The sequence below is a fragment of the Sesamum indicum genome, linkage group LG8 (assembly GCF_026168435.1).
Source record: "Sesamum indicum cultivar Baizhima isolate 11 linkage group LG8, ASM2616843v1, whole genome shotgun sequence".
Classification (NCBI taxonomy): Eukaryota; Viridiplantae; Streptophyta; class Magnoliopsida; order Lamiales; family Pedaliaceae; genus Sesamum; species Sesamum indicum.
In genome coordinates this window covers 21,228,256-21,247,297 of record NC_142664.1, presented here as the reverse complement: position 1 = coordinate 21,247,297, position 19,042 = coordinate 21,228,256, and the positions used below count along the sequence as shown (strand labels likewise).

General features: G+C 34.4%; 4 protein-coding genes across 10 annotated transcripts; all 4 read right to left on the bottom strand.

Moving 5' to 3' along the window:
• Positions 1 to 1,070: 1,070 nt before the first annotated feature.
• Positions 1,071 to 2,946, bottom strand: LOC105168312 (NADPH-dependent codeinone reductase 1-1). Of its 3 annotated transcripts, none has more exons than XM_020695722.2 (5): positions 2,706 to 2,946; positions 2,317 to 2,632; positions 1,802 to 2,030; positions 1,505 to 1,684; positions 1,071 to 1,338 (listed from the first exon to the last, which is right to left on the bottom strand). In XM_020695722.2, the coding sequence occupies exons 2-5, from the start codon at positions 2,589 to 2,591 to the stop codon at positions 1,222 to 1,224; spliced, it is 801 nt and encodes a 266-aa protein (XP_020551381.1). In that variant the 5' UTR covers positions 2,592 to 2,632; positions 2,706 to 2,946; the 3' UTR covers positions 1,071 to 1,221. The 3 variants fall into 3 exon arrangements, with proteins under 3 accessions (XP_020551381.1, XP_088739242.1, XP_011086645.1); XM_088883116.1 differs by having other exon boundaries at positions 2,317 to 2,610; XM_011088343.3 differs by having other exon boundaries at positions 2,317 to 2,946.
• A 333-nt stretch (positions 2,947 to 3,279) lies between these two features.
• Positions 3,280 to 4,689, bottom strand: LOC105168311 (protein DMR6-LIKE OXYGENASE 2). Of its 2 annotated transcripts, XM_011088342.3 has the most exons (4): positions 4,150 to 4,689; positions 3,961 to 4,060; positions 3,730 to 3,834; positions 3,280 to 3,587 (listed from the first exon to the last, which is right to left on the bottom strand). In XM_011088342.3, the coding sequence occupies exons 1-4, from the start codon at positions 4,602 to 4,604 to the stop codon at positions 3,339 to 3,341; spliced, it is 909 nt and encodes a 302-aa protein (XP_011086644.1). In that variant the 5' UTR covers positions 4,605 to 4,689; the 3' UTR covers positions 3,280 to 3,338. The 2 variants fall into 2 exon arrangements, with proteins under 2 accessions (XP_011086644.1, XP_011086643.1); XM_011088341.3 differs by having other exon boundaries at positions 3,730 to 4,060; positions 4,150 to 4,688.
• A 957-nt stretch (positions 4,690 to 5,646) lies between these two features.
• On the bottom strand, positions 5,647 to 9,016 carry LOC105168310 (plant intracellular Ras-group-related LRR protein 3). 2 transcript variants are annotated; one of them, XM_011088339.3, is made up of 4 exons: positions 8,664 to 9,014; positions 7,146 to 7,312; positions 6,439 to 7,053; positions 5,647 to 6,083 (listed from the first exon to the last, which is right to left on the bottom strand). In XM_011088339.3, exons 1-4 carry the CDS (start codon positions 8,907 to 8,909, stop codon positions 5,972 to 5,974), a joined length of 1,140 nt encoding a protein of 379 aa, XP_011086641.1. In that variant the 5' UTR covers positions 8,910 to 9,014; the 3' UTR covers positions 5,647 to 5,971. The 2 variants fall into 2 exon arrangements, with proteins under 2 accessions (XP_011086641.1, XP_088739370.1); XM_088883244.1 differs by lacking the exon at positions 5,647 to 6,083 and having other exon boundaries at positions 6,092 to 7,053; positions 8,664 to 9,016.
• Positions 9,017 to 15,200: 6,184 nt separating this feature from the next.
• LOC105168309 (plant intracellular Ras-group-related LRR protein 3) lies at positions 15,201 to 18,185 on the bottom strand. Of its 3 annotated transcripts, none has more exons than XM_011088338.3 (4): positions 17,823 to 18,185; positions 16,411 to 16,577; positions 15,673 to 16,311; positions 15,201 to 15,382 (listed from the first exon to the last, which is right to left on the bottom strand). In XM_011088338.3, the coding sequence occupies exons 1-4, from the start codon at positions 18,066 to 18,068 to the stop codon at positions 15,316 to 15,318; spliced, it is 1,119 nt and encodes a 372-aa protein (XP_011086640.1). In that variant the 5' UTR covers positions 18,069 to 18,185; the 3' UTR covers positions 15,201 to 15,315. The 3 variants fall into 3 exon arrangements, with proteins under 3 accessions (XP_011086640.1, XP_020551995.1, XP_088739203.1); XM_020696336.2 differs by having other exon boundaries at positions 15,201 to 15,378; positions 17,823 to 18,184; XM_088883077.1 differs by lacking the exon at positions 15,201 to 15,382 and having other exon boundaries at positions 15,495 to 16,311; positions 17,823 to 18,182.
• Between the last annotated feature and the right edge of the window lie 857 nt (positions 18,186 to 19,042).

Sequence of the window (19,042 nt, the reverse complement as noted above, 5' to 3'; positions counted from 1 at the left end):
TAAAATTAAAATTTATAATCTAAAAGTGCATTTTAATTAGTCCGCACAAAAAATTGGATAGAAACATAACGGAGGCTAAAAGAATGGACGTGTTGTTAGATAAAAATTAAATTTAGAAAATATTTGTAATTTTTCAAACAGTAAGAAATTATTGTAATTTATCGGCTGAAAGAGAATGATAAATATGTTTGATTTTGTATTTTGTATTAAAACAATATAATTAAAGATAAGATAAATTTTTTTGAATTAATTAATTAATATTGAGCACCACTTTTAATTTTTGAAGTATGATATCCCATAAATGATGGCAAAAACAGATTGATCAGAGAATATGACATGAGCAGCAGGTGATAGGCTCCCAGTCAGAGTCACAGTCTCAGCTCACAGAAATTAAAGGCTAATGATCTCAACTGAGAGCATGTTACAGCCTCACTGGGCCCTGCACTCCACTCTCATTTTAAGTAGTTTACATTTGGGCCAGTTCAGACTCCTTAGTGGGCTTCATTTCCAAAAGCCCATTTTAGCCCACAACCTTTAGGAACTATGTCGTAAATCGATAAATGCTTAAAATAAGCGTTTGCAAATACCCGAGTTCATAAATTTTTAGTTATATTTATTGAAAAGAGTGTTTAAACAACTTTCTATCGGCTTTTGGAATTTATTAATAAAATTGTAAACATTGAATTATTTCTTGTGAACGCTCAAACTTCAATTAGTTTTTAGTTTTACTTTAATTTTTAGATATTATTAATTTTTATTATTGCTTAGCGTACAACTTTTTTATAACTTATTTTCATCGTAAAAATAGAAGTTATTGCGATACTACTTGAATCCCATTTGATTGCTTCTGCTCCAGGACTTTCTTCTAATATATTTCCGCAAAAAAGCCAAATATTAGAAAATTCTTATGTGTTTTCTTCTGGTCGAGAGGCTTATAGGTGAGTTTGATCCGAGTACGTATAACGACATAGATTCCAATGTGTTGTGTATATATGTTTGATTTATGTATATATTATTATTATTATTATTATTATCTATTCTATATATTAATGGAGAGTACACTTTTGGGCTATTGGGCCATCAAGGCCTATACACCTATGAGTGCGATACACTTTCAGTATGATTTCGTACAATTTACCAACAGTGGCAAGTTTGTTTATCACTAGGATTGAATTCTGAGTTCAGCAGAGGGTGCAATTGCTGAGTTTGATTGATGTTGTGCTAATCATCTTGTGATAAACTCCACTCAAATATGCTGAGAATCTCCAGCATATGTTCCTTGCTCAAGCTCTCCAACAATAGAGATGCTCCTTGCTCATGTGCCCATCTGCACACCACCTGCACAATACATGATCCTTAATTCTTGGTTGTTGTTACACGTTGCAAAAGATTTGATCCATGAAAACACAGGCTTATTTTTAGGCAGCGTGCTTGTGATGATCGATTGAAGGTGTGTGATGGAAATTGTTGGATGGACGGAACGTGTATTGTAAGCGAAATATACCTGGTTGGCTGTCTTTGTTCTATCTTTTGCAGTCTTCTGCAAAGCTTCTAACTCCATGAACTGAGTGAAATCTGAGTGTTTCTCTTCTCCTCCAATAGTGGAACATGCAATGATGGAAATGTTGTTAGCCAAGCAGAGTTCTCTGAGTTCCTTTTCTTTCAAGAACCTCTGCATTCCCACCTTACAATCACAACGTCCATAGAAGAGAAAAATAAGTAAAAGATTTATATGAGAAACTGCGTTTTCTTTTTATCCATTTTATATGTTAATTGTATGTGCATGATGATGATCACTGACCTGATTGATGGAAGGAGGCATTTTTGCAAATTTGAGTATATTTTGCAGCATCCTGGAAGAGAAATTGCATACTCCAATGGACTTTGTGAGGCCCAGTTTTTGGCACTTTTCCATAGCTTCCCAGACGAACATTAGGTCGGTAAGTGGAATGTCGTTGTTTGCTCGTCCGGGTTCATCTTCTTCTGGTTGTTGAACAAGACAGAGGTCGACGTAATCCAAATGCATCTTTCTGCATAAAACATGGAAATTACTATGTGTTTGAGCTGCAGTTTTCTCATCTTAATTGGATCATTGATCAGGACCATCAGCTCATTGTTTTTGAGCGAAAGCGTGACAAATAGCTTTAAGAGTCCTCTGCTTTAGAGTTAAAGCAATTTCATTGAGGGCAAAAAGGAACTGAATGGTAAACTTCGAATAAATGAACGGTAGACCAACTGATGTAGACTATATCATCTAAAAATCGAAAGAACTAAAATCATACAAGAAACTGAAACACAAATCTTGAATATTCTTACTCAAGAAACTTCCTTAAGTTCTGGACAACAAAGTCAGGAGCAGCATCGTGGTAAGGAAGTTTACAAGTGATGAAGAGCTCTTCCCTGGAATTAACTAGCCCACGTTCCAGGGCTTCGGCTATGGCTTCTCCAAAGGCCTGATGCTCCAAGAAACTGGAAATTGCGGTTTGAAGATGTCTGTAGCCAAGCTCAATGGCCTCAAGAATTGCTGTCTTGACAGCTGACAGATCTAATTTCCTCAAACCAGGTCGGGTTCCAATGCCAATTGGCGGCATATTTTGGCCGCCAGCGGGTCTGGTGGGGTTAACAAAAGGGCCTATTACAGCATTAGACATCGTTCTTCTCTTGTGTTCAGCAATAATACAGACTCCTGGAATTGCAGCTTTTACCTTATATGCGTCTTATATGATTCATCAACTGATCTTTGAAATCATTTCGTGCAAGTTTTGGTCGTTGACATTAGCTGGCCTTGACCTGTTCATGTGGAATCTCAGTTTTTTTTAGGCCTTCGAGGACTAGATAAGTCTGTGTTGCTACAACAACCTATTTAGTAAGTTATATCGAAGATTTGGACTGAGTAGGAAGCAATACAGATATAGGAAATTACATCCCAGAAAGAAATTGTTGCTAAGTGATTAGATCAAGAAACATGCAATCAGTTGGTTATGCCGACATCTGAAATCTTAATCGAGTGCAACTACGTACTTGCGAGATAGTTGGAGGAATAGTCTAGCCTTTCGAAGTTTTAAATATAAAATCAGAAGGACGTTTGAGAGTTTGAAGAGTTCTTGCATATGCGAAATAACTCAGAATACAGTTCTTTCGATTTCTTATGATATGTTCTGTTCTATTTTATTGAACATGTGCAGGTTGTCCAGAAAGTTCCATGTGCTGCAGGTAATGACCTTGACCTTACTCTCTGCTAATGATTCTCTATCAAATATCTATATTCTGACAGAAAAATAAGATGAAAAGCCAGAATAGTATAAGACGATTAATGTCAGCTTCGGACAAAAATAGTTTCAATGTTGCAATTCAAAAACTTCCTTGACCCTCCGCCTAGTGCCTTCCTGCCTGTGGAATTCTTCAAGAAACTCCTCATACCGATAACTCCTGTACACTGGAGGGTGGTCTTCATCAACCAATTCCTCGACTGGACCAACAACTGTGTCCTTGTTTGGTCCATAAAACATGGCAATCGACACTCGTTCCGAGCACTTGCTGCCAACAGCCCTGTGATGCACGCTCTTATACCTTCCATTGCTCAAGACCTGAACGCAATTACTCTTATTCCTCATTGTTTTTCAGCTCAAGATCCCATCATAAGTAAATGTTTATCTTACAAAATTTACCAATAAACAACTTTATATGATGCATTGCTAACGACATTTGTTCTGAATCTAATTAATTTACCTGAATTTGATCACCAATGTTAACAACAAAGGCGTTGCGGAGAGGGTTGATGGCTATCCATTCGCCGTCTTTTGTCATCACCTGCAGGCCAGTTACATCTTCAGACTGCATAAGAACGGTGAGGGCGTTTAAGTCAGTATGAGCAGGCAATCCCAAGGTGAGTTCAGGTTGTGGACACGGTGGATAGTAGTTGGCATGTGAAACTAGTCTAGGTTTGTCTCCAAGCCTTACTCGTAAACTGTCCTTCTTCAGCCCCAACCCTTGAGATATCAAGCTCAAGAGCCGCCTCATGAGCCATCCGATCTCCTTCGCATACTCACTTGCCAACTCTCTGAGACAACATAAAAACACAACACAAAATCCTTAACTAAGTAGGTTTTCATAAAAGCAATCAACTTGACTATTGGTACGACTTAGTACCGGTAATGGGGAGGATTTCTTGGCAGAAAATTGGCAAAATCATCAGAAGCATGCCAAGGATGAACTAGTGTCTCACTCCACATAGTGACTTTATTCTGTCCTTCAACTTTGAGGTAAAAATTGAACACCCTTAAAGGCTTGGTTTTGTCTTCTGTGAAGAGATGTGATCTTTCTTCGGGTGGAAGCTTAAAGAAATCACTAACTGCAGCCATCATTCGCCGGCACAATTCCTCCGGCACTCCATGGTTGATAATGTGAAAGAAACCATATTCCTGACAAGCATCTGATATTTTCTTGACCAACAAGGACTGCTTGTCGTTCAGGTCAATGACTGGAACGGTGATCGATGTTGAGACGGACGACGTCACCGGCCGGACATCGGCCGGCAGGATGAAGTCATGGGAAAGGGAGAGCGGGGTGCAGCCATTGGCTAGGAAAAATGATGCTCTCTCCATCACGAATCAGGACAGAAAGACAAGTGTGATATGTGTGGACAAGATAACAGAACAGAATCAAGTGTAAATTATGCAATAAAAATAGCATGTGATGTGTATGGAAAGCTGTTCTTTTATTAGTTGAAGCTACCACATCAGCACACACATGCTTACCAGCAAGTCTTCAATGCAAAAACTACCCTTCTTGTAGTAACTGAGATTCTGAACAAAGTCAATTTACAGCTTAGAAGGTTAAAATCTAACTGAATAAAGTCAGTTTACAGCACTCATGTCTGTTATTCTTGGTAGCACACCACCAATCATTGTGGCCTAATGGCTAAAGTCGAACATTGCCACACCTAAGATGTGTGTTTGAATCCTTGCCAGTGTATTTGGTGGGGTTTAATGTACGACTTGTTGATCCCCATATAGTTTGTCCTAGTGGTTAAGATCGAACGTTTGCCACACCTACGATGTGGGTTTGAATTCTTACTAATGTATTTGGTGGAACTAAACTTATGATGTATCTCATGTATTACTTTCTATGTGGTTAGACTTTAATTTTTTACAAAAGTAGATCAGTTATAAAAACCCTTATCAATACACAGCACAAACACAATCCTCAGTGGTGGGGTCTGAATATGCCAACTACTTTTTTGAATGTTGTAACCCACCCCAAAAGAAAAAGTTGTTGGCAGCACTGTGGCAGAGGCTTCAGGCTTTGAAATTGAGCCAAGAAATTGCACAAACTATTCACCATGTTCATAAGATGAGTTCAATCTTGCACACCTTTTACCTCTTTATGTCGTGAAATAAAGAAGAACAGAACCAATTCAGTAATGAATATTAACGGTATTTTTATTAGTTATCAGATAGGTATTAAATATCTTTAACTTTAATATTTTTAATACTTTGTATTATAATACTTGAAAATTTTAGTAATATAATTTTAGTTAGGACGTATATTTTATCAGTCAAAGAAGAATAATATTTAGATTATGAGATGGTCAGAAAAAGAATGCTAGAAGTCAAAAATTCAAGAAGGATAATAATGCACATCAAGTTCAGAAATGAAGTAACATTTTTCATTACTTTTATTGTTAAATTTCTTATTACAAAAAATATTCGTCACGTGCAACGCACGGGCTCTTTGCTGGTAAATATAACAACAAAAACTATAATGAACTAACAAGAAAAAGACAGTCAGATGTCTGCACATCAGATGATATCCAAACTGCAAATACTCTTAGCTAGTAACTAAAAGAATAACAAATTGTAATAAACTGACATAAAGATGTCAAATACCCTCGCATCTGATGATATACAAACACATATATCATCATACTTATTTATCGAACTGCAACCTTAACTGTTGAACCAAAACCTCGTCAGTGTGATGCATTCTCTTGTGGTTCCCTTACTATCAACTTGGACGATGCTGTAGGTGAAATGGTTGACATGTTTTCTGGAGAATCCTCCAATTCCATCAGTGTTGATGATCTGTCCTCAAATTGAACAGACAACATGGATAAGCTGATACAAACACCTCTCAAACCGAAACCAAGAACTATAACCAATGGCAGTTTGAAATACAAATGACAGATTTTTCATTGATATGCAGAGACTACAAAAGAATCTGGAGTTTCGTTTCCGGTTAAATGCAACCACCCTGTGAAAATCTTAACAGTCAAAAACTCGGTTTAGTGGATGTTTTGCCTGTTAAGGTTTTCACAGGGGAGTAAAATGCTGTTAGCCCGTTTCGTTTTATTTAGCCTTATCCATCTAACAAACAGCATGCTTCAATCTTGCATTCCTACAAACATGAACCATGCATTGGAACATTGTTTAAACTTACAGCTGCTCATACAAACACGGATCGTTCTGGGCTCCTAGATATCCGTTCTGAGGACCTCCCCAGAAAACGTTGTACACCATGGACGAGCCCCATGCCACCCATCCCATCTCAGCTTCGGCCATCGCCCGCTGCTTTTCAGCTTCCAATGCATCGAGCCGTCTCTTTATCATGTATCCCTTGATAGCTTTGATCCCGCCATTCACAATCTCCACGGGAGGAATAACAAGTGGATTCTGGTCGACGTTAAGCTTAGTAAGATTCTTAAGCTGATAAATTGTCTCAGGAAGAGCTCGAATCTGGTTGTTGCTAAGATCCAGCTCTCTCAGACTGACCAAATCACCAATTGTTTCAGGCACTTCTGTCAAGTCGTAGAAATTGCTGCTGACATTCAAGACCTCAAGATTCGTCAGCTTCCAGATATCGTGTGGTAGACTATGGATCGCATTGAGATGAGCATCCAAGCTTCTCAATGACTTCATCTCACAAATGGAATTCGGAAAAGCTCTTATTCTGTTCAACGGAACAGAAAGTTTTTGAAGGTTCACCAATCCATGACCAATATTTGATGGCAAGAACATCAAGTTATTAAAGCTCGCGTCTAACTCAACTAAAGACCTGTCGATTGAAACGGACGAGATGTTGAAATGATCCAAGTTTAAGTGGTAATGAGCTAGCAAACATAGAATGTAAGAGATTCCAATGTTTACCTGCAACGAGCAATGCTTTCTGGGAGTTGCTTTAGTTTATTTCTTGAGACATCCAGGATCTTGAGCTTTACCAACGAGCCAATCGAATCAGGTAGGCTTTTCAGAAAGTTGGCTGACAAATTCAGCTCCTCCAGTTTCTCCAGTCCTGAAACCGAGCCGGGGATGGACTGCAATAGAATCACAGATCGAGACGAGTTTTCAGGTTAGATGCAATCACTGTCGCTGTCAAAATTTTAATGGAGCCCAAAAACTCCTGAAATAAAAATGGCAGCCCGTCCCTTGAACTTTTCAAAAAGAGGTAATTTATAATCGTGGGATTGAATTTTTTATTTTTTATTTCATTTAATATATGCATAGTTTGTGTATAATTTTTTTTTACATAAAATACATGATTTAATCTTTATTAACGTACCTTGTATATGTTAAATAAAATACAAGATGCAATATATTTTGAAATAAAAATCCAATTCAATTTATCATGGTATGTACTTTGCTTGCTCAAAAAAATGCTAGTGATAATTAATTTATGATCTGTGTAATATAGGGATGGTAATGGGTTGGACTCGAACCCAAATCCATCCCTGTTGAGGCTGGTTTGAAGTCTTAAAGGGATCTCTCGGGGTGGGTTCGGGTCTTAGACCTTTGGACCCAAACCTAACTCGATTTTTTTAACTTTTTTTTATATTTTATATAAGTATATATAAAATATATTTGTACATATACAAAAAAATATGTAAATTTATTTATACTTACAAACAATACATAAAATTATATTTTTTTAAATTAAAATAATAATATAAATAGTTTATAAACTTTTTATGTTTATATAAGTAACACATTTTAAAACTTTTAATATTTTAATGCCCAAAACAAGCACATATAAAATTATAAAAATATTATTGTTGTCTTATATTTATAAAGTCACGGTAGTATTATTTTAATGATATATTTTTAATATTTTAAATGTATAATCAAATTTATCTGGCCAACTCAACGGATCTCGAATCCAAAATTTTCTTAAAAGGGTGGGTCCCTAATTTCGGAAACCTTCCTACTTTCTAATATAGATGTATAGATATTGAATTACCTTCTCCAAACATGGCCACACAATCAATTTTTGAATGGCTAAATTACACAATATCCCATAAAATTTGATCTAATTACACAAACAATTTTGTCTTTTGGCAAAACTATAAGTATAATCAATGTGGGTATTGATGTACTTTACTACAAGGGCGTAATTTATAATTAATGAAGTCGCCCATATGAATTACAATTAGAATTTCAGGGGACATAATAATGATTTTACAAAGTATATGAACTATTTTTGTAATTAGACTAACTTGAGAGGGTGTACGTAACTTTTGTAATCAAACCACGTAATTCAAACTCAAGTTCTCAATTTATCAGACAAATACATAGAAAGAAAACCAACCACCTCAACAAAAACAAAAACCATCATCCCATCAACCTCAAAGAACAAAAAAGAAATCATGGGATCAAACAAACAAGACAAACCTCAAGGTGATTCTGGGAGAGATTGAGAACCACCAACCAAGGAATCTTGCAAAAGGGTTCCGGCAGAAACGTCAGCTGGCGCCCGGAAATGTCGACTCTTTCGACCGCCTTATCTTCGTTGAGGGCTTCTTTGAGAACCCTTGCGACCTCCTCATCCACGGCGTCATCGTCCTCCTTTTCTCTGTTTTGGACACCATTCTCGCGCGACCCGACCTTCACAATCTGCTGCGCGCTACTTTCGCCCATGTTTCTGTTTTCTTACCTGCTGAGTGTTTTTTGTGAGTGTATATATATTAATGTCTATTATGGGAGAATTTCAGAGAAAAAGATGCAGGAGACAGAGACAGTTATTTAAAAACTAGTATGTGTGTGACACACTCAGTATGTGTGGTTTCGGAATTAATGAATTCTTTTTTAAATTAATTGTTATTGTTTTTTTTATATATATATTAATTAAATAAAGTATTTTTTAAAAAATTAAAAGAATTTAAAAAAATTTAAAAAATATATGGAAGTTGAGAGGAGGAAAAATTGGAAGTCAAGAAAAGAAACAACAATAAAAGAGTTGGTGAGATAATATAAAAAATGAGAAAAAGAAAATGAGTGACCCAAATATTTTCTAGAGGTTAATTATTTTTTTTTTTGGTGGTTAATTTTGTGGTTCTAGGTTTAAGGAAAATTGTGGCAGATTAGGGCAAGAGAAATGAACATTCTACCTCTTCAAATCAACAGTTCTATACATGTGAAGCTAACGTTTGATCAGCCTCTTAATGGGCACGTATAATTCACGTGACTTCTCCACTAAATACTGGAAAAATCATGTGGGACTAATAATAAGAAATTTTTTAAACATATGAAATGTTTTGGATGCTAATTTTATCGTGTTTGTAAATTAAAATATAAGAAAAATTATCACAAATAAAATAAATTGAAATGAGTACAATCTCTATTATATCCCATAATTCTTGAACTCGAAAAATTTCATAGAAAGAATTATTTTTGGCCTTCTACTTCTACTTTTACTTCACCTCCGTTCTCTATGTATGTGTGTGCCTTTTGAATGAGCTTCAAGAACTCATTTATATAAGTGTTAAAGAGAAAGAGTTGATGATTTACTTAATCACATTTCGTATTATCTTTGTTAATTTAATTTAAGGAGATAAGTACATTAAATATTTGAAGTTACATTATTGACTAATTTCACATTTTCTCTTTAATATTTATATTTTATAAACAAATAAGTGTCAAAATTATTTTTCTTGATTTGATTGGAGCATACATGCAGTTGCTCCACGTGCCGCTGTTTGATTGGTCTAAATCTTTGACTGTGAAATATGATTTGATTGGCCGAAATACTTCAATTTTGACACTCGATTATTGATTTGATGACAAATTAAATATCAATTAACTTAACTATTTACACTTGGAATTTTTTTAATACATTCCAAAATATAAATAGAAAAATATTATAATTGATAGTTAATATATTATTTTACACTTGTTATAACTTAATTGGGTACGAAATCCATTTGTCTACAAATGCACCTCAAGACCTACAACAAAATGGAGTGAACATGTCTCGAGATTGATTCTTTACATGGGATGTTTTATCTTCTTTTTAACATGAGGCTGAACTTGAAAATATGTCTCAAGTTGCCTACCTACCTTGTTCGGAGAATCAAGTCATAATATAGTTCATTTGAACTTTATTAATAGTTTATTCTCATATCAAGCAATTTTTCAGGTATTTTTGTAGATAATTTATACTCGTATTGATGAATTTTATTGTTTTTCTACTTGAATTTGTAGATAGTTCCATATCAATAATTTCTTAATTTTGAGTTTGTAGATAGTTTATATTCTTATCAAAGAGTTTTTACTTTTCTACTTAAATTTTTAGATAGTTCATACTCACACTAAGAATGTTTTTTTTTTTTTTTTGGTAAAGGTAAATTTCATTAAGTAAAAAAAAAGTATAATAGTACAATACATCTTGCTTAATCTAAGCGGTTTCCTCGACAGGCCAAGGAATCCGCCATAAGCGATAAAGCGCACAAGTGCTAATAGCAGTAGGTAATTCCACACTAAGAATCCTCTGCTGCACATCTCGAACTATCAGCGCACCCACAGTGCGTGTATCTATATGTACTCCATCAAATCGCCTAATGTTGCGCTCGCGCTAGATATGGTACACACACGAGGCCAAAAGAGCACGGTAAGCCGTAGAAACATAGTGTTTGTCTCTCCATCTGCAAGCAGCCCATAAGACATCAGTAGCCCAAGCTCGGTTGGCCAATCAAATCGAAGTGTGCGTCGAATCACCATCAAGTAGCCACGTGAATAAGTGCAGCAAAAAAAAAGATGATCGTGGGTCTCATCTGCGGCATCAGAACTAAGTACGCAGGAACTATTAATATGAGCCAACCAAGACTTATCCATAGTAGAGAGTCTACCAAGGATCGTCAGCCATAATACAAAAGTATGTCTAGGAGTTTTGAAACGGCCCATCAATAGTTAGACTAGTCTACCTTAGGCCCTTCACCCCGTAGTGAACGAATCATCATAGCAACTGTTAGTTGTGTATATCTTGATCGCCAAAGGATACGATCAGCCCCTCCATGGATGGGTGGAAAAGACTGCAAGAGCTGTAAGAAGTGAGTGTCAGTGATAGAAGGCCGACACCATTGCCCATCTAAAAGGAAAACCACCACCTTATTCCACAGTATTTGTAAGTCGAGGGCCCTGCGGAAACTTGCTGGATGAGTGGACCAAGATCATGCCAAGGATCGTGCCATAGCGAAAAAGTAGTTCCATCTCCTATGAAATAATGAATAAAAGGCCGGAGAAGTGGCCGTAAGCTAAGGAGTTTCCTCCAACCCCAAGAACCCCCTCACTCAGGGGTTGTCCAGATAGTAACCTTTCTCAGGCGTGTATGATATATCCAATCAACCCAATTAGAAGCTCGGTTGCCGTGGATAATCTGCCACAATTTGAGTCCCATAAGTGCGCGGTTAAGAGTAGTAATATCTTGAATCCCTTGACCACCTTCATCAATAGGACGACATACGCAATCCCATGCCACCTTTGCATACCCTCGAGCAGATGATCCCTCCCATAAGAAGGACCTCAACCGTTTTTCTATCTCTCCAATGATGCCTTTGGGTAGAATAAAAGCGGACACCTAATAGATACTAAGAGCAGTAAGAACAGATTTAATAATCTGTACTCGTCCTGTATAAGATAAAGCTGTGCCTTCCCATCCTTTAATGCGCTGATCCAGTTTTAACAGTAAGGGTTGGCAATTCAAAATAGTGAGCCGTGATGAGATAAGAGGAAGTCCCAAATACTTCATTGGCTGAAGTCCCTCTTGGAAGTGGAGTTAGTCAATAAGCAAATTCCGAATCCCCATAGTTGACCCGAAGGCCGGACAAATCCCCAAATAAGTCAAGTCCCTGCTTGAGCACTCGTAAGGACTCTAGCTCAGCCCGACAGAATAGTAATAGGTCATCAACAAATTCAAGTTGAACCAATCTCAACGACTTGCATTTTCAGTGAAAAACAAACCTCCTGTCTTGATCAATTAGTTGCTGCAAAATAAGATTCAAAACTTCCATAATCAAGACAAATAAATATGGGGACATAGGGTCTCCTTGGCGAAGACCCCGAGCACCAGCAAAGAAATATGGTTTCCCATTAATTCCAATAGAGAATGAGGTAGTAGTAATACATTCTTCCACCCAATGAATAAGCCTGTCAGGAAATCCAAAGAGCTGCAAGGTAACAATGAGGAAATCCCATTCAACTGTATCATATGCCTTACGTATATCTACCTTAAGGGCACAACGAGGTGGCAAGCGCTGTTGATTATACCCTGTAAAAAGCTCCTGCGCCAGTAGTATATTATCGCTAATAGAGCGACCTGGAACAAATGCTGTCTGCGATGGACTAATAAGTTTATCCATCACCAAACTTATTCTTTGCACAATGATTTTAGTAATGACTTCATACAAAACATTACAACAAGCAATTGATTTAGTAATAATTCAACACTAAGAAGGTTTTAAATTTGAATTTGTAAATAGTATATACTCATATCAAAAAGTTCTTCAACTTGAATTTCAGTATTTGGACTTGTTGACGATGATTGAGTCATATTATCATCGACCAAATCTTTGTCCACATATTCGGTTTCTTCTTTTGCCCCAACTTAAATGGTAATTTGGGAGGTAAAACATCAACACCATCTTTACATGCCTCCACATGATTGTTTTGCTGAAAAGACACGCTTCCAAACTCGACATATGATATTTGAAATTTAAGGAGTTGGAAATATTGTTCTTCATCTCCACTGGCCTTTCAAGTTGATTTATAAAGAGATGTCCCATTAGACAAGTCAAAATTTTCAAGTGCTAATTTTTATCGTATTTGTAAATTAAAACGCATAAAAATTATCACAAATAAAATAGGGTAACAATGTTATATTTGATCCCTTAAATTTTTATTTAAAATCACTTTAGTCCCTCAAGTTTATTTCTTGACTTTAGCATCCCTAAATTTTAATTTTTGTCTCAGTTTGGTTCCTTCGACCATTTTTCGACAAAAATATGGTCGGAGTTTAATTTTTTTAGGGTAAAATGGTCAATTTAAATTTTATTTTATCAGTTTAGTCCCATAAATTTTATAAAATTATCAAATTAGTCATTTTTTAGAAAGAAAATTATTTTTTAAATATTTTATATGGTATGATGTAATTATCTTGTATGAAAAATAATAATTTTAAACTCTTATGAACATAATATTAGCATATTGCTTAACTTAAAAAATAAATAGTTTCTTTCTTTTTTATTTTGAAAAGTGACAAAGAAATATCAAAATTATAAATAAATTTATAAAATTTATCTAATCTAAAGATATAATAAAAAAATCTAATTAGTTGGTTTTTTAAGTTTAGAGTTAAAAATATGTCTAATAAAATTAAATCTTTATAATATTATTAACATGTATAGCTACTATTTCGAAGAAAAAATTGGTGGAATGCACTTTTAATTAAATTTTTTGATGGATTTTAAATAGATATAAAATTCTTTTTAAGAGGTTTTTGTAAATCTTTTTCTATAAAATGGGATTATATATTTAGAAGACCTATTATATAATAAAATCCACCAATGAATCTAGTTAAAAAGCATAATCTACCAACTTTTTGTTTGAAAATCCAAACATTAATAAATATCGTTAAGGTTTAACTTTTTTAAATTTATCTTTAACTTTTGAAATAAAAAATTACTGATTTAAATTTTTTTATTACATTTTTATATTAGATAAGTTTTATAAAATTTATTCAATTTTTTTCTTAACTACTAAAAAAAAGAGACTATTTATTTTAAATTGAGCAATATATTATTATTATGTCCTCACGAGTTCAAAGTTTTCATTGTTCATATAAGATAATTGCAACATATCACATCAAAAATATAAAAAAGTTATTTTTTGTGTGTAAAAATTGATTAATTTGATAATTACAAACTTAAGGGATTAAAGTTTTAAAATGAAACTTATTGATCGTTTTACCCTCGAAAGAGTCCGGTCACATTTTCGTCAGAAAATGGTCGGAGTAACCAAACTGAGATAAAAATTAAAATTTAAGGATGCTAAATTCAATAAATGAATTTGAGGGATTAAAGTGATTTTATATGAAAATTTAAGGGATCAAATATAATATTTACGCAATAAAATATATAGATTCAAATAAACTAAAATTAGTACAATCTCTATTCTATTCCCTAATTCTTCACTTCAAAGTAATGTTATGTATACTTGACAAATTCAAAGATAAATCTTTGAGTAGATCACTTATAGACTTGAATTTGAATTTTTATAACGTTAATTCGAGGGCTTAGTTATCCCTAATTAAACGCTATAGTTTTCACTTAGGATTTGAGAATTTGGAAGTTGGATTTCCCACTTGGATCTTCTTGATAACTCAATTGAATATTTATAGCGTCAATTCAAAAACTTGGCGCTTGTAATTCCGAATTAAATGTTATACTTTGTTGGTACCTTTGACGAGCAACTCGATTTCCACCTTAAGTGCCTTTGAATATTCTTAAACTAGGAAAACTTCATAGAGAGAATTATTTTGATCTTCTTCTCTTGCTTTGTTGTTCGTTCTCTATGTATATGTGTGTCTTTTGAATGTCCTTTTACATATGTGTCAAGAGAAAAAATTCTGACGTACTTGAACATCTTTTGTATATCTCTTTATGATTTAATTGAAAGAGATAAATGCATATTACACATTTGATGATATAATAAATTTGTAACCTAATACTCATTCATCAAATCTCACTCTTAACTTGTTCATGGAATCTCACTCTTAACGGTTTGGTGAAATACTGAATTCTTATCCATTGTAAATCTCTCAATACTGTTTTTTGTCATGACTAATTACTATGATCAAAATTGAAAAATTATGACAAATTGTAATTAAACGCAACAGCTGTGGACATATTAACCATAACTAAAAATCATAACAAATAATTTGATCATAGCTAAAACCATAATTAGCTGTAATAAAAACAAATAAATTTTTACATTAATTTATTTGATCATGATTGATAGTACTGATTTATCAACGTTTTAAAACTTTCCAGCGTCAGGTGCTTATAAATTGGTTGAAATGCTTCCTTGTGAATCCCCTGGTTCCAGTGTGGATGATCTGTCTTGAATTGAACAGAGAAGATACATGAGCTAATACAAACATCTCTCAAAGCGAAACCGAGAACAAGAAAAGGAAACCCTCTGAACACAACTACTATTATCCGATGATCGCAATTTTGAAACCCGAAAGATAGATTTTTCATTAATCTGCAGGAAACCACAAAGGAATCAAGAGTTTCATTTCATACACCATACTCCTCGTCCAGCATTATTTATCTAACAAACAGCATACATAATCAATCTTGCATTCTCACAAACATGCACCATGTATAGGAAGATTGTTTGCACTTACAGCTGCTGATCCAAGAGCGGATCCTTCGGGGCATTACCTCCTACATATCCAGCAACAGTCTGGGAAACTCCCGAATAAACGTTATGCAACACCGACGTGCCCCATACCACCCATCCTGTCTCGGCTTCCCTGTTTTCTTTGACCCAATCCCGCTGCTGTTCAGCTTCTAACATATCGAGCCGTCTCTTCATCATGTATTCCTTGATAGTTTCGACCCCTTTGTTCACAATCTCAATCGGAGGAATTACAAGTGGATTCTGATCCACGTTAAGCTTTGTTAGATTTTGAAGCTGGTAAATTGTCTCGGGAAGAACTCTTATTTGGTTGTTGCTAAGATCAAGCTCTCTCAGACTGACCAGATCACCAATTGTTTCGGGTATTTCAGTTAAGTCACTGAAGTTGCTGCTCACATTCAAGACCTCAAGATTCGTGAGCCTTCCGATTGCATGTGGCAGACTATGGATCGCATTGAAATGAGCATCCAAATTTCTCAACGATTTCATTTCACAAATAGAGTTTGGGAAAGCTCTGATTTTGTTCAAGTGAATAGACAGTTTTTGAAGATTTACCAACCCATAACCAATATTTGTCGGCAAAAACATCAAGTTATTAAAGCCGACATCCAACTCAAGTAAAGACCTGTTGATTGAAATGGAAAAGATATGGCTGAGAAGTATGGTAACGAAGTAAGTATTAATGGGCTAGCAAAGCTAAAATTTAACAGCTTCCGATGGTTACCTGCAACCAGCAATACTTTCCGGGAGTTTCTTTAGTTTATTTCCTGACACGTCTAGGATCTTCAGATTTACCAACAAGCCAATGGAATCTGGTAATGTTTCCAGAAAGTTGGATGACAAATTGAGCTCCTCCAATTTCTGTAGTCCTGAAATTGAGTCGGGAATGACCTGGAACAAAATCATAGATCAAGATGAATTTTGAGGTCGATCACAACCGGCCAATGCTTGAATTTACTGCTCCGCAGAGGTGAAATGTGCGAAAACATAAAAAGTAAAATCAAATACAAGAACGCACAATACATTTGCATTCTTTGGGGTATTAACTGGTCACTCAAAATTTCTATAGATTACATCATTGTGCAATTACAATAGAAGAGCACCCAAACTATACATCAACGATGCATGTAAAACATTATAAAAATACAAAAGAAACCCCTTGGCAAAGTGGGACGGTCCGACTCCATAGTCTAACACCTCTACCCACATCTATTAAGGCTGAGCTTAAATAGGAGCAAGATGCCCAAAAGGCAGTGATTAAATATTACGACCAGGTGGAAAGGTTTTACTTATTTCCTCAGCTCAAACCTCACAGAGTATAGAGAGTGACATCTGTCTATGGAGATTAATGACCCTGTATGCACATCCAACTTAATACCCCTCCATGAAACGAGATCCCTTTCAATCAATTGCTGTATAAACCAAACTCGTTTTCCGCAATTATGATGAGGTACTTCAAGTGATGACAAGAATCACTAGGATATCAACACCTTGGAGCAAGAAGGCTCTCCAATTAACAAATTGTATAATATCTATAGACCTCTTAGCACAGAGATCATCTTATTGCTTCAGGCTTAGATTCATCATCATCAGTTAGTGCTATACATCAGCACAAAAGTCATCCAAGAGAATCAAAATCCAACCATCTCGACTGAAAAACAATCATCAAAACCAACACATACAAACCCTGTAATGATCTTGTTTATAGAAATCATAAACAAGTAAATAGCATAACAGAACCCCAAACTTTACATACAAATCTCACACATAATACTATTTCTTTGGTTTAAGATGAATCAAGGTTATCTAAAAATTTAATTATATGACATCATTAACATATAAAAACTCTTAATGATTCTGAATTCAAGACCAAATACTACAAGATAAGTTCAGAAATGATTCAAAGAAACACTTCCCCCAATCAAATCAGATGATCAATAGCCCAAATCACAAGAAGTCTAGCACAAGAAACCCCTTTCAGATTAACTCTAATATGACTATGCATCCACATAACACAAATCAAACTCCAATTTCTTGATTAATCGTCAATACTCCCATCCAGAAAAGCAACCACCTTGAATAAAAAGTAAAATCATCATTTCATCAACAGAAATTACGGGATCAAGTAACACAAACCTCAAGCTGATTATGGGAGAGATTCAGAACTACCAACCCGTGAATCTTGCCAAAGGGTTCTGGTAGAAATCTCAGCTGGCGCCCAGAAAGATCAACTCTTTCCACCACCTTATCTTTGTCCAGGGCATCTCTCAGAATCCTTACAACCTCTTTATCCACATCATCATCGTCCTCTTTTTCTCCGTCCGGAATAACGCTATCACTCAATCCAACCTCCACAAACTCCTCCCCGAAACCTCTGTCCATTTTCCTTTTCTTCTTGCTGAGTGTGTGTGTATGTATATTAATGACTATTATTAGACAATTTCTCAGAAAAAGATGCAACAAAAATGTCAATACAGTGAGTTCGTACTTCGTAGGCAAGTGTGCTGTGGAGTGGCATTAGTATGAAATTGTTGAAAAATTAATAAAATTATATAATCATTGATGAAGAGACATAAAAATTATCAAGTTTTTTGTCATTGTATTTTTTTTTAAAAAATCAAATAAGGTGAAAGAAAAATTGTAAAAAGGATTGAACATTTAATTCATAATATTTTTTGAAAATTTTAAAAAATAAATAAAATTATAATATATAGTTAATAAGAATATTTTAGTCAATTTAACAAGAAAAATGAATAAAATCATAACAGACATTAATAGATTGAACTAATTATTGAATAACCACTAAAATTGAGAATATTGATAATTTTTTTAATAATAAATGCGTATTCATACTCGTTATTTGACCTATTTGGTCTTCTTTTTGTTTTTTTTGGGTTTTAGGAGTGTTTGCAAAAAAATTTACTTTTACAAAATTATTTTTTATAGAGAAAGTTGAAAATTGTAGGAAAATGGGTAGTATTTTTAAAAAAGGTAAAAATTAGATAAAAGTTAAATTAGATAGTGTTTGGAAAAAAATCACTTTTAAAATAGACTTAATTGATTAAAGACTATTTTATCCTCATATGTTAACAAGATATTATTTTTTATTATATTTACATTTATAGTTTGTCAATAATAAATATTTTTCTATAAAAAAATAATAAGCTTAGTATATATATTTAATTTTTCTGAAATATTAATAGAAAAATAAATTATTAATTTAATAATGCTTCCACTAAGTAATACAATTGATGATTCATGCTTAATTAAACTTGCATGAATGAAAAAAATATTTTGTGAATTAATCATAACTATTTAATTTATATTTTTATGATAATAAATAATATAATTAGATA

Bases quoted from the DNA above. Each gene is read 5' to 3' on its own strand.
- LOC105168312 (XM_011088343.3), bottom strand. From the start codon at position 2,651: ATGTCTAATGCTGTAATAGGCCCTTTTGTTAACCCCACCAGACCCGCT. The intron at 1,685-1,801 runs GTCAGTGATCAT...TGTGATTGTAAG, and splicing joins TGCCTCCTTCCATCAATCAG to GTGGGAATGCAGAGGTTCTT. The intron at 1,339-1,504 runs GTATATTTCGCT...TGTATTGTGCAG, and splicing joins GAACAAAGACAGCCAACCAG to GTGGTGTGCAGATGGGCACA.
- LOC105168311 (XM_011088341.3), bottom strand. From the start codon at position 4,604: ATGGAGAGAGCATCATTTTTCCTAGCCAATGGCTGCACCCCGCTCTCC. The intron at 4,061-4,149 runs GTACTAAGTCGT...ATGTTGTCTCAG, and splicing joins AGAAATCCTCCCCATTACCG to AGAGTTGGCAAGTGAGTATG. The intron at 3,588-3,729 runs GTAAATTAATTA...AATTGCGTTCAG, and splicing joins ACATTGGTGATCAAATTCAG to GTCTTGAGCAATGGAAGGTA.
- LOC105168310 (XM_011088339.3), bottom strand. From the start codon at position 8,909: ATGGGCGAAAGTAGCGCGCAGCAGATTGTGAAGGTCGGGTCGCGCGAG. The intron at 7,313-8,663 runs GTTTGTCTTGTT...ATTCTATTGCAG, and splicing joins TCTCCCAGAATCACCTTGAG to TCCATCCCCGGCTCGGTTTC. The intron at 7,054-7,145 runs GTAAACATTGGA...TTCAATCGACAG, and splicing joins GAAAGCATTGCTCGTTGCAG to GTCTTTAGTTGAGTTAGACG.
- LOC105168309 (XM_011088338.3), bottom strand. From the start codon at position 18,068: ATGGACAGAGGTTTCGGGGAGGAGTTTGTGGAGGTTGGATTGAGTGAT. The intron at 16,578-17,822 runs GTTTGTGTTACT...ATTTTGTTCCAG, and splicing joins TCTCCCATAATCAGCTTGAG to GTCATTCCCGACTCAATTTC. The intron at 15,383-15,672 runs GTAAGTGCAAAC...GTTCAATTCAAG, and splicing joins CCGCTCTTGGATCAGCAGCT to ACAGATCATCCACACTGGAA.